This window comes from Lutjanus erythropterus, chromosome 1 (genome assembly GCF_056507025.1).
Source record: "Lutjanus erythropterus isolate fLutEry1 chromosome 1, fLutEry1.hap2, whole genome shotgun sequence".
Taxonomy (NCBI): Eukaryota; Metazoa; Chordata; class Actinopteri; order Lutjaniformes; family Lutjanidae; genus Lutjanus; species Lutjanus erythropterus.
In genome coordinates this window covers 39,057,459-39,073,939 of record NC_139317.1, presented here as the reverse complement: position 1 = coordinate 39,073,939, position 16,481 = coordinate 39,057,459, and the positions used below count along the sequence as shown (strand labels likewise).

The 16,481-nt window shown below is 38.1% G+C and overlaps 1 protein-coding gene across 1 annotated transcript in view; it reads right to left on the bottom strand.

Annotated features, from left to right (window-relative positions):
• The window catches only part of cep89 (centrosomal protein 89), a 68,347-nt gene that overhangs the window by 47,835 nt on the left and 4,031 nt on the right, over window positions 1-16,481 (bottom strand). The window contains exons 5-15 of the mRNA XM_084721420.1: window positions 15,625-15,676; window positions 13,982-14,095; window positions 11,665-11,904; window positions 10,790-10,932; window positions 9,607-9,657; window positions 8,921-9,004; window positions 7,046-7,149; window positions 6,015-6,130; window positions 5,298-5,478; window positions 4,479-4,646; window positions 1,004-1,145 (exon numbers count right to left, since the gene is read on the bottom strand). Of these exons, the coding sequence (XP_084577546.1) occupies window positions 1,004-1,145; window positions 4,479-4,646; window positions 5,298-5,478; window positions 6,015-6,130; window positions 7,046-7,149; window positions 8,921-9,004; window positions 9,607-9,657; window positions 10,790-10,932; window positions 11,665-11,904; window positions 13,982-14,095; window positions 15,625-15,676 (1,395 nt within the window). The remainder of the gene's footprint in view (window positions 1-1,003; window positions 1,146-4,478; window positions 4,647-5,297; window positions 5,479-6,014; window positions 6,131-7,045; window positions 7,150-8,920; window positions 9,005-9,606; window positions 9,658-10,789; window positions 10,933-11,664; window positions 11,905-13,981; window positions 14,096-15,624; window positions 15,677-16,481) is intronic.

Sequence of the window (16,481 nt, the reverse complement as noted above, 5' to 3'; positions counted from 1 at the left end):
TTTGGCCTCAGAGTACTCTGCCTCTGTGGCTCAGCAGTCATCAACCACATGCTGCACAGCTGCTATTTATTTCTCAATAGCTCCTCAGTGCATGTAGAGGGCAGCTTTATCAGGCATGTGCCAGATTGTGTGTACTGCCATGCTGTTGTAGCATTTGATTAATCCCTGCCAGCACATTTATGTTCTGGAAGTCTGCCAGGTCTCCCGTGGTTGTTTCAGACTGGTTACATGCCTCACAAATTACCAAGTAAAATGCTTTTAAACCTACTCTCTAAGTTTTGGCATCTGCATTTGAGTTCAATCATCTGTTGACAACTAACTAAGCTGGCAAAAGCCTAAAGGTTAAATAAAAAGTTTCAAAAACAACTGTCATTATGTCCTATTTTGCTCAGTCTGTATTAAAGCTATGGCAAGAAACTTTTCTATTAGGTTGATTTTGGAGGTTCCTGTGGACAAAAGTGTTAGCGTTTCCTCTGCCATATCCACAAAATATAACATCAAATTTCAATTAAGCTAAATAAAAATCTCCCCCTCCTTCTTTTTAACTGGCTAACATAGTACTCAGTATAACTTGGCCTTGAAAAATGTAAACAGAGGCTTGTTTCATCTGATTTTAAGGAGAATCTGAGCCGATGGCAGATATTAAGAATAACCACATAGAAATAACCAATCTTCTCAAGGATGGTCTTGTTTGCTTTCATAGATCATATTTAGACACATTATTAAATGGAGACTGTTTCATAATCAGTTAAAAACTCCCCATAGTAGCTTTAAATTTTGTTGTTCAATGGAAAACTCTGGGAAACTAACAAACTTACTACTTAGTAATGTTTTGTACAGTAGAACAGTTGGTGTACTGATGTGTATGTGTATGGGTCAGAACTATCTGATGTGATACCCAGTCTTTCTACAGTGTCAGTCAAGTACCATGTGCAATACCATGTGTATGATGTGTACCATGTGTAACAAAATTTTTTTACAGTATCAGTAGCATTAGTAGTACCATCTGTAGTAGTTGGTCTCTCTCCTGGGAAATGTGCTCTGCCACAGAAACGACAGCTCCCATGTAGTGCAGAGTCTTTTCCTCTTTCAACACGCACTCTTCCTTCTGTCGCTTCAATGCACTCATCTTCCTCTCAGCTTTCCTGGATGATGGGGAGACAAGGGAGAATAACGGAATAAGTAAAATAAAATTAAAGTGAGTGAGGGAGGAAAACAATGGGGAGAGAGAAAAATGAGATGAAAATGAAAAGCAGAATGGAAAAAACAGGACAAACGAAGTGGAGAAGGGAAGAGATTTAGGAAATATGTAGGAGAGAAAAGTGTTTCAGTGGTTAATAGAAAGGAACAGGGCAGATAGAATGGTTGAAAACTGGGCACACAAAAGAGATATAGAGTTAACTGGATGATATCTTGAGACCCTGCCATCTTAATATGAAAAGGGTGAACACACTGCTGGTTAATCAAACACCTTTTGACAAACTTCACACTTCAGAATGAGAAAGTCCACATTAATCTCAGCAAATGTCCACAGGGAACTGAGGAAGGTTCCAGAGACCAGTGCAGATGTTAGAACAGCTGTAATCACTAACAAGAACAAACGGACTGTAGGAAAAAAACCTGATCTGAACGATGATAAGATGCACAATGCTGGTAACTTTAGCTCATGTCTATAAAGTGTGTTAATTAGTCCTCTCACACCAGGACTTTAATGATCATTTTTATTGTACTTTTTGGGTAGAGTGAGCATAGGTTTTAAACATGTGATAAAACTCTGAAGAGGGTTGATGATGATCTTCAAAAGAGGTGGATCTGTCATGCTGTTCTATCTTTCCTACAATCAGGACGAAGCCTTACCAACTCACATCTCACTTCAGGATAAACTGGGGGTGCTAATCTGTGGCTATTTGATTTGATTCTGTGGTTGGTAATTTAAGAGGTACTTCATGCTTTTCCTTTTAAATTCAATTTGATTTTCTAGGTCACACTTTGATTCAGTAATTATTAGTCAAAATTGTTAACCTTCAAAGTCCCTGCACACCAAAACAGGAGTTTAACAACAGATTGAGGGAGATATCAACCAAACAGAGTCCTAATCAAGACAAATACAGAACAGATGAAAATTATTTTTTTTTTTAAGTATTTAGCAAGTGCTGTTAAACAGAGCAAGGAATTTTTAACGCAGCTTTTCCAAACATCCTAGTTTTATTTTGGATGCTTACATTACTTTACTTTGCACACAGAAACAACATTATTTCACAAAAAACAAAAACTACCAGGTTCAAAATTTTTAGCCCCCCTGATGCTAATAGTCAATTGTGTGTCTTTTTTGCTGGGTAACAGCCTGCAGTCATTTGTTGTAGTTCTCAGACATGTCTCCTGAGAAATCCCAGCCCATTCATCTTTGGCAAATCTCTCAAGCTCCTCCAGATTTGATGGTCTTCTGGCATGGACCTTGGTCTTCAGTTCACCCCACAGATTTTAAATGGGATTCAAGTCAGGGCTTTGCGAAGGCCACTCAATAACATTCAATTTGGTCTTCTGGCAGTAGTTCTTCACCAGGAGCGACGTATGTTTTGGGTTGTTGTCGTGTTGAAAGACAAAGCAACGACCCACACCCAGTTTTGCTGCGGACTGTTTGAGGTTTTGTTTAAAAATCTTCACATATCCTTCTTGCTTCATGATTCCTTCCACGTTGACAAGATTTCCAGTTCCAGACACACTGAAGCATCCCCACAGCATAATACTCCCGCTGCCATGTTTCACTGTGGGGACGGTGTTCTTTGGGTTATACGCCTCTCCCTTCTTTCTCCAAACATAAGCAACATCTCTATGGCTACAGAGCTCTAGTTTCATCTCATCTGACCAAAGGACAATATTCCAGTATGCATAATCTTTCTCCAGGTTGTCCTTAGCATGTTTCAGTCTGGCTTGACAGTGTCTCTTCTGCAGAAGTGGAGTTTGTCTTGGTCTGTAACCTCACAGTCCATTCCTGTGCAGGGCTCTTGTGATTGTCTTTTTTGAGACTACAATTCCCGACTTGGCTCAGTCATTCACTAGTGTCTTGGCTGTTGTTCTGGGGTCTTTAGACATACTCTCACTAGTTTTCTTTCCAGAGTCTTAGAAATCTTTCACTTCCTACTTCTGCCACACTTGTTCTGTACTGTGTGGCTCTCTTTGAATTTCTTGATGATACTTCTCACTCCAGTTCTTGACACTTGGAAATGTTGTGATAACTTATTATAACGTATATCTTCCTCCTGCTTTGTGAGCATCAACAATTTTTTTTCTCAAGTCTAAACTGATTTCTTTTTGTTTTTGACATGATGCTTTCTCAAGTGACAGCTCAAACCCTTACTGAAGTTTTTATACTGTGTAAATTGGAAGATAACCCTCAGTTCTAACTTGATTTTTCAAGATTTTTTCTGAAATAATTATATTATTGTATGCAAATAACATTTCTAAGCATGCTAATTTTTTTTAGAAAGCATAAATTAATTCTATGTTGAAAATTCCTTGCTCTGTTAAAAAAGTACTTGGGAAAATTTTGAAAAAACACTGTAAATTTCATAGGTGGGCTAATATTTTTGTCCTCAACTGTAAGTGGAAGCATCCATGTGTGGAAATAGTAGGAGTGAAGGGACTTAAAGAAAATCACGTTATTCTACATTTAACCTAGTAACAAAATACCCAAAAATGTGTTTCAATGGTTTTTACTTAGTATTATAATATAAACAGGCACATGTCAATCTTAGAAGACTTAGACAGTGTTGTCAATAACTTATTAACATATCTACATATTGCATAGCTGTTATGTTTTTTTTTTTACCTGACTTTCAAATATAAAACAAAAAGTACATATACACATACATGCATACACATATACACACACGTCCTACATTTCTAACCCCTTTCCAAACCAATAGCGACAACAGATTCTAAAATATACCAAATGAAATTGGCTGGGCCGGTGTTGACAACACGTTTTAGTCACACCAGAAGAAACAGTAACAATAGCAGTACTAACAGTGTCAGTAGCAGTACAATCTTTATCTCTCTCACATACACGCATGCACACGTTCCTTTTGAAAAGAAGTGTGGTGTAATGTAATACCCTCTGTTGAGCAGTTCCACCACTGTTTGGTAGCTAATAGCTTATCTTCACAAAGGGACTTCACTGTCTTTTGTCACATCTTCTTAGCCTTTAGTTAATGGCGCGGTGTCAACAGGTCACACAACTTGTCTGGGAATTACTAAGAACAGACGGATCTAGATTTGCTTTGTTGATTAAAGGGTTTCTCATACGTTTGAAGGATGATAGGACAGAACTGTACACTAAGTAGATGTTTACTATTGATAAAACCCTTAACAGGATCAAACACTTTCTTAAGATGATGAGATAGAATTGTGGCCCACTGGTATGTCATAGGCTTTATGTGTAAGATGCTATCAAACAAACATGGCAGTATATTTAGTACCTGTTGGCTTGTTTTATGAGCTCCAGCTCAGCCTCCATTCTCTTCAAATCAGCAGTCAGGTTGGCTTTGTCCAGAGCCAGACTCCTGTTCTCCTCCTGCAGGCTGGACAATCTGACAAGCAACTGGTCCGACTCATTCTTATTCCTACTCTCCTGCTGCTCCAATTGCCTGAAAGCAATAGCAGATTGTGCAGCATATTATAACAAAACATCTGTTACTTGGTGAATACATTTCAACAAAGTGTATCACATCAACAATGTAACAACCAATAATATACCAACCTACAGAGATTTGTCTGAGTATTAATAAACCTGTGGACTTGCATCCTTCATACTACTTATTTTGATTGTCTTGTGGAAATCATTTTTTTCCAGCAAAATCCCTCTAGCTTTCTTTCTTCTTTCTAATATACCTGAAGCTATTTCAGCTATGATTCTGCTCTACCACATCAATTAATTCATCACATCCCATTGCTCCAGTGCTACAGATCAATTGTATGATGAATTAATATTAAACTGAACAAACACTTACTGAGGTGGACTCTTGGCAAACCTGTCATAAAGAAAAGATAGGGAGCCCTGACTTTTAACGGATGAGGACATGGAGCTAGGACTGTGCAACCTTTCTTAACATACAGCAACAAGAGTTTGTGTCACTAATGAACTGTTATGTATTCAATGTACAGTTCTTCTCTTCCTTGTTCTCACTTCACAAAAGAAAAAAGAACTGTGTCCGAGTTCGGGGGAACTGTTTTTAACACTGACAAATTCATCTTTTAGACAAAGAAATAGCTGATAAAATGAGACACTGCAGCAGTACCGTCTGAGTTTCCCAGCAATGTTGCAGTGTTCATCCCAGGTGATGGCATCCTTCAGGCGGGCCTGCAGAACTTGAACGTTCCTCGTATGTTTCTGCACCTCCCCCCTGCTCTTGTCTAATTCGTCTTGTAAACGCTGCTTTTCTGCCTCTAACAACATCAGCTGCTTAGACACCTTGGAAACTACAGAGAGTGGGAGAAATAAAATGTAAAATAAACAGCTGGAAAAGCATACCTGATACTGACCTACCCCTGCAATTTCTACCATTATCCACTATATTTTAAGGAAATGCTGATCTTCAGGTAAGGCATCCTGATGAATATATGTATTGGTATTTTGATATCTGCTTGTAAAACACCCACAATACAAGAGAGAACAGATGTAGTAAATGACATTTATGTTATGGAAAATATTACTTTTTCTCTCTTCCTTAGGAAAAGTGTTCATTAAATACTGGACCAAATGGGTCAAATATGCAAAGCCCTTAAGGCCTGAATTTCTGACTGACTGAGAGTGTATAAATTAATCACCACACCCTAACATCTACATCCAGCCAACTGACACTTTGCACTGTTGCACATACATGACTCAAAATATCAGTTGTGCTTGGAGATACCCACATAGCTCATAGCCCAATAGCCAGGATGTACCACTCTGGGTTTGTTGTTGTGCTTGTGTGAATAGAACAGGGCCCTTAGTTTTTCACTGTACCCAGTACCTTCAGAATGGTGTCTGCTGTGGCTGGCTTTGGCCTTAACATGCTGAGCCTCCAGCTGATCAATCAGAACCTGGTTCTCTTGCAAAACCAGAAAGGCTTGTTGTTGTAGTTGATGACTGTAGAGAGAAAGACAGATGGAGAGAAAGAAAACATGTCCATAATAAGTCTACAACCAGACCACAAAGCTGCTACGGTAATATAATATGGAAGCATGAACAGGGCACTTATAAGACAAAAAAATAAATATCACCGGCTTGCCTTGTTTCAGTTATTACTGAAAGGGATATGACTTTTTAGAAAAGCAGTAATTTTTGCATTAAATTCCACAATCTAAATTTACATGTATAGTCTAAATCACTCAATATGCAACTAACACACATGTGATATGGAAAACTCCAGTGCATATAAACTGAAAATCTATAGATGTTAACTTTTTTAAATTAACCATGATAGAATCCACGTCTCTCAACTGCCAATTCTGTATATTTTGTATTATACACTACAGGAAGAAACATATTTAATTTCATGCAATTTATAGAGTAGTCCCTGCCTGCCCTCACTTGAGCTGGTGATCTTAATCATGAATACTGAGCTAAAGTTATTAAGTTATTTCTCGTTATTTAGGGTTCTACCCAGCAAGTTGCTCTTGATAAGAACAACAAAGTGCCAAATGCACAAAATGTTAAAGTGTCTCAATGTATTACGAATCAAGACACATGACTAATGTCTTACTCAATCTTCACATTGTTCTTGAGTTGATACAACTACAGTATATCATACTGACAATTTAAAACAGATTGAAATGCCTGAAACTGCTGCTGTTTCACATAAAAGTTGTCAAACCTACTAATAGTGAGTGGATACTGTAAGTTTGCAGGCATTAGCAATATTAAAAGTTAAGAGTTATCATGACAGAAAAAGAACAAAAGTGGTATTTAATTTTCACTACACCCGGGGAATGAGTGGTGATGGCCAAGCAAGTGCTGACTGTGCTTAATTAATACAGACATAGAGAGTATATTTCTTCTTACCAGTCCTTCTGTCTGACCCCTCCAATCTTTGCAATTTCATCATGGAGTCGCTCATTTTCTTTGATTACCTCCTCTACATTAACACGTAACCTCTTCACCTCCTCCTGTAGAAAGCAGACAAAGACACATAATGACCTCTGATTTCATGGACAAGATTAGAAATTCTGGAGACAGCAAACCAAAAAAGAAAACAAAGAAATATTCTATTTTGCTACCACCACCACCACCCCGCCAAGGATTAATGATCTTTGACAGCTCCTACAGCTTTGATTTGCAGCATGGCTAACCTGCTCCAGAGCAGAGAGGGATAGCTTATGGTGCAAAACATATGATGATGATTATAACTGCATTTTAATTGAGCGAAGTTTATTTTATTTCCAAAGGGATTCCTCACAGTGTTGATGCTTTAATCCTCATACTTTAACACTCCAGTTCAGAATAACATATGACTTTGTGATAAGTGAAAAAAAACTATGACCCTTTACTTTTTCCTTCAACAATAATCCACACTGAGCGTTAATGATTATAAATGCAACATTTCAAATAAACATCATCAGACATCAAGGACTTTTCTTCTCCTCTCTGTTCTTTCCTCTGGCAGAAGAAACAGTCTTACATTACTTTTAACTTTATAATAAGAGTCTCATATTCATAATAGTATGGCCATCATCAAAAGCAAAAAATAGTTCCATACTGAACACATATATAATAGCCTTCTTTTTAATAATTTGTAATATTTGTAATGTTTCTGCAGCCTCTTATTCCATTATGGTCATTTGATTATATTGTTTACTTTTCAACTTGTTGAAAATATGTTTTTCTGTCATTATACCTGAATTTTCCTGTGAGCATCACAGTTTCATCTCATATCATATGGAGTATTCCACTCTCCACACTAGTTCTGATGATGCCTATAATTAATAACGCTTTTTTTTCCCCCCATGAACTCGTTCATAGCTGAGCCAGAATTAACAAACTATTATCCAGGATTACTAATCATAGTCCAAATGAAGCCAGGTAACACAAATGGGCCCAGACTAATTTGAACTTCCTCCATGGTACAGGCTCCTGCTGGTGCTGACGGTGTTTTTTTCACTACTTTCTCTCAGTGCTGACCAGGATCACCACCATGAAAATAATCCTGCTGACAAGAGTCTCATGATTGGCAACTTCTTTGTGTAGTAAGTACAGTTCTTTTTTTTCTTGCAGACTGCCACTGAATGCTTTTTTTATGCCTATTTGTCTGTCTGTCATAAGAAGGAACTGGAAAAAAACACTTTTTAACAAATAAAAAAATTGAATATATTCGACTTGTTTTCATTTACTTTTGACAGTTGAAATAACATATTATTATCAAGCCATGGAAGAGTTGATGTAAAAGGAGAAAAGCCAAGTTTCAGTCCTACTTAAAAATTTGCAATAACAGCTTGACAGCATATACAACAACATACAGCCATTATAGCAATTGTTCCTTTCTAAATTCAAAAACAATACTTTAAGCTATGTACAAGAGATGTATTCCACAGGTAACAGAATCCTAAACACACGTTGAGCTATTTTCTTTAATAAAACGTCTGAAACGTCTGCAGCATTTTTAAACAGCAAAATCATTATTGTTAGAAGACAACATACATGCTTTGGATTTTGCTATGACTGTCTGTATGCCTACATCTTAACCTCACATCCATAGCTGTATTAAAAAAAAACCCTTTCAGAAACTTACTGACACTTACACTACCAGCCTTAACTGATCCCATGCAGTGTATGGATTCAAGGCATCACAGGAGTGGTTTGCTGCTGTCTCTGATAAAACAGCCCATGTAATATTCTACTGAATAATGAGGGAGTGCATAAAATCTCTGTCACACACTTTACCTCAGTGGTTTGCAGAAGCACATCTTTCTCATTCATTCTGTCTTCATAGGCCAGCAGCAGAGGAGATAAATACTTCATGTCAAGCTACAAAAAAGGAAAAAGTGAAATGATCCAAATTAACTACAACACCAAAGCCATAAATCTATTGCCATATAATGCGTCTCAAAATGGGAATAACTGTTCCACTGTTGCTCTTAATGACATCACAAAAAAAAACTCACAGTAACATCACTAGGGGTGTACTGTAGATTAGAGTTTTTCAAGGCAGATAATCACCTTTCAGCCCATTATATATACAGTGGATTGTGAAACTTAATCATACCAGGTACAAATAAGATTCATCTTGTTGATCTATCCAGCAGGGTTTCAATCATTGTGGGCAGAGAATGAGCAACCAGGCATTCTGATTTTGTCATTTGGGACGTAAAGCACACTCTGTTCCTTATGCACATTTTTAGAGAACCTGGGCATGAGCTTCCAGACTACCAGACCAGTTGTGTGTAAGCAGACTGAGCATGTATGATTTCACGTTAAATCCATTTCATGAGGTAGAGATAGAGGTGAAAAAGACCAGCCACATTAATCTGCTGACCAACTGACCAAATGGCACAATTTCAAATGAGCATTCAGGTTAGACTACTGTCCTGCCATGTTGAAGTAATGCACAGCTATATATGGACACTGACCAGCCAGGGAGGTGGAGACCCTGTCTTTGGTAGGCCACTGATTCTGGAGCTCTGGATGAGACACGGGAACAAAGCAAAAGAAAATCAAGTTAGCAGAATAAGATGTTTTATATTTTACAGCTTCTTGTGTACAGCTGCTTGAAGATTTTTTACAGGGAGGCTACTGCAACATTTTAAACAGGAAAGAGCATTATAGGGAGCTTTATTTCTCCATTGTGGAGCCTGGACAGCCAACAGTCGTGATTTGTTTATGTTTACATTAATTTTTATGTGAACTCTTGAAGCAGAGTTGAGCTTTAACTTGGCTAATTAAACCAATTCAGACACCCCCCCCCCCATTATTGCATTGTTCTACTATAAAACTACTCCCTAATCTTTATCTCTTTCTTTCCCAACCCATACTTCAGCTATCAGTAATGAGGGCTAGCAGTTACAGAGAAAGCGAACTGGTAGTGGTGAGAGTAGGGGATCTCTTTGTGTGAAGTCACAGTAGGAGGTAGATATGATTAATACCACAGGCCAGCTTTCATCTGTAGTGTAAAACGCACGACCCAGAATGGACAGACAGACAGAGACAGCAACAAGAAACATCTTTAGTGCAACAAATCTGATGGAAGGACAGACAAAAAGAAAATCCTATTTTCCTCACTGGAGATCTGGATCAAAGACACATTCTCTTTTTAAAAGCTTGTTATGAAGGATTTTTTTTTCAGAGTAAAAGCAGTCATAATAATGTGATGTAATGGTAATAGATTCTGTATAAAAGCTGTTTAAAATAAACTAAGGGGAGAGGTGATAAAATGATTACAGGTCAGAATAAAACAGACTGAAACTTCTGTTGGTAAACAGAGCAGAGGAGGCGAGTATAAGAACACATACAACTGTTCTGGCAATTTCATCTGGAGTAAGACGGGCTGATTAATAACAGAGAGGTTCCTGGTGCAATTCCCTTCCAGTAGGGACTGTTTTACAGGTAAGCTTTTCATGTCTGGCTATAAAGCTTTCAAACAAATTCCTGTTGAGCAAGGTATGAGCCAATAACTATTTAATTGGTCTAGTCTCATTCAGTTGAGATTGACAAATGTGTTTCAACAAAAAAATGATCATAATATTCTGTCAAACATAAGAGCTTGGATGAGGTACTACTCAAAAAGCAGAGGTGTTGTCTTGTAGCTTGTTTTACCTCCTGTTTGGACAATGGTCTGAAGCAGGTTTGGTATCGACTCAGCTCCACATTCAGACGGTGAACTGTCAATTTGAGGGCATCATTTTCATCCACTAGCTCCTGGGCATGTTGCCTCAAATTCCGTAGCTCTGCCTGGCTGCCTGTAAGCACAGCACATCAGGTTGTAACACTTTGGAGACATTAAACAATTCAGAATATGATGATAGTTAAACTGAATAATGGTTAAAGTCACTATAATTCATAAATTAATATGAAGATATATACAATCCAGCAGCCATATTAATTTCAGCAGGAAGGAATGGAGAAGACTGGTGAAATCTAAATTAAAGAATACTAGGGCAGGACAGCCTAATGAGGTCTTTCTTCAACATGGATTTGACTCCCCGTGGTTTGCTGGTTGAACCTGAACCTCAACCTGAGGATGGAAAACAGAATTTCACCCTTGGGATATAATAAAGACCACATGATCAAAGATTCACTCGTAAAGAATGGCAGAAGAACTTCAGTACTTCCATGTTGCATCTTCCTCCACACCAGGAGGTCAGAGTGTCAACACACCAAGATAACCTGATACCCATTTAAACTGCTATATTTTTCCTTTTCATGTTTCTTTTCATTATTCCTTTACCCTCTTCTTCTCATCATGCTGGAAGGTGCTGTGGAGCTCAAAGCCATATCTGCTCACAACACTATCTCCACCTTGCTCCTTTAACCCTGCATGTGCATCTATCTGTTGTGACCAACTTTTTCATTCCCTCTCTGTCTTGATCATTTCCGTCATCCCTTTTCCCATTATTCCTTCTTTCACTCTATTTATTCTCTTTCTCCCTCCCCTGTCCCTCTGTATATCTCTAGCAGCTCCTCCACTCTACCTGCAGATGACCTCAAGTTTGAGGAGACCTGGCTGTGACTGATCTCCTGTTCCAGCCGTTGCAGTCTCTCCTCCAGCAGCTTTTGATTATCTACCATCCTTGTGCTCTTCTCTGGCACGGTCCTTGTCACCTCCCTCTGAACCTCACTGTACATCTTGCTGGGCTCTGAAGACAGCTGGGTAGGGTGTTTTGGGTTTTTGGCTTTGCTGGGTTGGTCAGTGGTTTGGCTGGGAGGCGTGGCTGAAATGGGAATGTAAATACTTTTAAGAGATCATTTAATGGTCATTTTACAACATAGAGTTGTATGATGAAATCTGCACCTGAATTCCTGCTTCTCTCTGTTTTATATCATATTAAACTGAATATCTTTGGTTATGGATGGAAAAAACAAGACATTTTAAGACTTCACCTTGGAACTGAAGTGAAAAACTGTGAGGAGCATTTTTCACTATTGTCTGACATTTTATGAACATTGCAGCCCAAGATTAAACATGACACATAACTTCAGTATTTTGCTGTCACATAAGCCAATTTGTACAGGGGTGCTGGTACTCCTCTCTGCTTCTCCAACCTGGCGGCGCTATCGACCAGCACCTACTGTAGATAAAACACTCACTATCGATATACAAGCCCAATTCAAATAATCCAAACCATCCCTTCGGAATAGGCTGTCTAATTGCCAGGTAAAGCAGTGAAAATATTCTAAATAAAGCATAAACTTAAATTGCTATTGATTCTAAGTTACAATAAGTTACTTTATTGTGATGTTCTCTGCTGTGGTATTAAGTATTTGCCACTTTTTGAAAGAGGCTGTGTATTTATGTACATGTCCACAAGTCTCAACAGTAAGGATTGCCCAGGGCAAATAAAATGCCATACTGTGCTAGTAAATGTAGTAACTCATTTGCCCAAGCGGGCAAGACTGGGCAAATGGTAGAAACAAATTAAACTATTTAGATTATTGAGTAATAATTAAAATATGCTAAAGTGGCAATAAATGTCTGCTTTTCTTTGCTTTATATAATATTAAACTTAATATCTTGGTTATGGACAAATAAAACATGACATTGAAAGGCATCATCTTAGACGCTGAAAGACTTCATCGCTGACATTTTGTAGACACTGCAGCCTGGGATTAAAGATGAAAATTAACTTTAGTCTTTGTTGTTATTTGATAAGCACGAATAAACAAGCCAATTTGTACAGCTTCGCTTCCATACTGGTACTCCTCTCTGCTTCTCCAAACTGGGTGGTGTCAACTGGCATCTGCTGTAGGTAATACACTGTCTAGCGATATACAAGCATAAATAAAGTGTCCATTTGGAACTATCCTGTCAGAAAAAGATGTCTGATGGCAAAGTGAAGCAGTGAGAATATTCTAAATATAGCGTACCCTTACACTGACATTCAATGACTGATTATTGATTAAGTTACATTAAGTTACTTAATTGTAATACTCTCAGCTGCAGTATTTAAGTATCTGACACTGTTTATGAGAGGCTGTGTTTTTATGTATGTGAATTTGTAGATTTATACATATGAACTCATTTCTATTTGCGGATCAAAATAAATTCTAAATCCTATACTTTGATTTGAAATATTAAATTCTAATCTAAATTCTAATTCTAAATTATTTTGGGTGGACCTTTTATGTGGCTAAAACAACTTTTGCTGCTGCCTCTGTCCATAGCACACCTGAAATGCTGAAGCCCTTCTCATTTGGGCTTTCAGTTTAAACAGGATGCTATGTAGATGCCCTCAAATGAACTTGCTACTACAGTAAATAAGCTGAATAATCTTGCTTATACTACATGTTGGCTATGTATAGCTTTGTTTGGCACAAAGATAGACGTAATCAAAACCTGACGAAGGGGTATGTACTACAGATACAGATTATAATTATCTAATATTATAACACTTTCATTTCAGTTAGAAAATACTGGGCTGCAATGACATCTTGAGCACAGAGACAGGTCAGCAGTCTACAGTAGTGTGCACTGTGTGAGTGGTAGCGGTATAATGTAGGTAGTAACTAATCATACAGTACATAATGGCTGATTATTTAGTATGCATTACATGTTTAGTTTGTCTGATCTAAAGTGAGTCTTGCTTTCCACACTTTAGATTTGACAGATTTTAACGATAGTGAGTGGACTAGTAAGACCTGGACCTTCACTCGTCTGTCCAGCACAGAGAGGGGAGAAGCGAAGTGGATTGGCTCTTTTCAATTCAATATACAGAGGGGAACTATGGAAGTCAAGCTTTTATTTCTCAAGTCTTCAGCAAAAGACACACAGCAGGCTACTTTAGGACTTACATCCACATGGCACAATTTCTTTCTGACTTCCAGGGCTTTTTCTGACAGAGGCTTTCTTCTTGGATGACTCACAGCTGGCCTCAGGAGACTGGATGCTGGTTTCCTCAGAGAAATCTGCACAATAAGGAAAATCATGATATAATTAAATTAATAAAAAGAAGCAGTGTTGGGTTCTGTGAGCTTAATTATATAGTCCAACTTTTCCCACGAAATGCACAGTATTCTGTAAAAGAGACTTTCAGCCATGCAACCCAACCTAACCACCGACCACCCCAGCACAGCAAAAACCCCAAAACACCCCACCCAGCTGTCTCCAGAGCCCAGCAAGGCATATAGTGGGGTACAGAGGGAGGTATTGCAACTCCTCCCGGAGAAGAACACAAGAATGGTGGCTTGGATGTGCTACTACACAGCCAGCCTGTATACACAATTTAGTGATTAGGGTAGGAGCATTTTAGGGACACATTATTTTAATTTAACACTACCAAAAGCCTGAGGCCAGCTCTGGTAACAACAACCATGATGAGGCCTTCCATTTAGCCCTAATTATGTGAGGCTATACTATGGCTGTTATGAAACACTGGTGGAAAATAAGCTGTATTCTCTTCCCTTACCAAAGGATGAGCATAACACGAACTGTAGCTGAATCTCTCACCTTTCTTTCCTTTTACTTTGTATACTATTTGTTGACACCAACACAATATAGTCTGTTAAAGTTTATGTTACCACCTCCCCTTCATAACAGTGGTTACAGCCAGAAGGAGCATCAGCTTAAAGATAAAAGTCTGTCAGTGTTGATGGTACATGTCATATACTAAAACCATAAATTCCTTAGTGTGTGTCAGTATTGACCAAGAAAACCCAAGTTCCCCAGCTTGCAGAGCTGTGCAGCAGTGGCCATATATACTAGGATGCATTGCATGTGGGCTTCTGATGCCCACACCTATGTTGCCATGTATCACCACCAGCATTAAGTGAAAAAAAATTTATCTAGCACTGAAATAGCCTGTAGTTCTTCCTTAATACCAATGGCATCACTTTGAAATCACTGGTGCAGGCAGAGCAACAGATTTTTCAGCAGGATAAATCAACTTTCTTGCACACACAGGAATTTATGGCTTCAACTGACTACATTTACCATCAACGCTGACTGGATTTCCACATGAAAAGTGCCAAACTGTCCCTTTAAATGTTTTGATGCAAATGGTACATGTAAACTGAGTGCACATACAACAAAATATGAATAAATATGTTGTACAATACAATTAGTGATAGTTTTATTTTGAAGGTTTTATACTGTACAGGCTGCGTTGAGCTGAGTTCCTACAAGCTCTGGATCCACACTGAAAATAACAGCAACTACATAAATAGAACCTCACAATCTACCCATTAAACACTCCAAAATAAAAGTGTATAAAAAAACAGGCTCTTGAGTTTTTTTTTTTATTTCTTCCAAGAGGACTCACTGCAATTCTAAGGTAATTTTACTATGGATTGCTAAATTACCCAATACTCAGCATTTTGTTCTATTCATAGTTGGTATTATTTTGCCATTACTGACAGATTATCAGTTAGTTACTACTCTAGTACTGTGTGCCATTACAAGTGTGTGTGCCCATTTCCCAAAAGTGTGAAATCAGTACCTGGAGAAGGCACTCTCCTGCCAGACATCTGATTTGGCTGGGGTGCACCAGTCTGGAAGACAGACAGGCAAAACAAACAGATAGGCAGTCAGACAAATAATGATTACGTCTTTTCAAAAAGATTTCTAAAGCCATGCTACCTGGATCCCTTTTGAGCAAAGCTATTTCAGAGACTACTGCGTTTATGGCCATTGTCAAAATGTGGACAATAAGATTGTTAGTGCATTTATTGTTGCAACCATTTAGAGAAACATAAAAACAACTTGGATGAGTCACAGCAGTGAGTTCAGTACAGGGAAGAGTCGCAGTTGAAATAGAAGAGCAAGAAGAATGAAACACATGAATGTGGATAACTGAAGAATGTCATGAAGAATGTGCTCTATAACATCCCATAACAGTTGCATAACTGTTCTTTCACATCACAATTGTAAGTCTAATGGCTAGTGGCACTACTATGATATGATTAGAAAATAAACTAAACTCATTACACTGATATTTGGACAGACATATATTTAGGTTCACCTATCGAAATCTAACTAAATCTAATAACGGTCTTGCAATAAATCAGAGAGAGGTGTTTTTGTTATTTAGCCTGCCCTAAATGGGGTGGACAAAATAACAGAAACACCCGTTAGTTTTAGCTAGGTGTACCTAATAAACTAGAAACTATATGTATTTGTAAATAAGTTCTGTATAGTGAATTCCTCACACTACCTCACATCCTCCTCTGAATGATAAGTGACAGTTAATGCATGTGGCTGTCTGTTTATTGTTTATCCTGTGGATCTATAAGTGTACAGTCTGGTGTTTGCTATGGATAATATCATTCTATTAAAATCTGCTACATAGCCCACTAT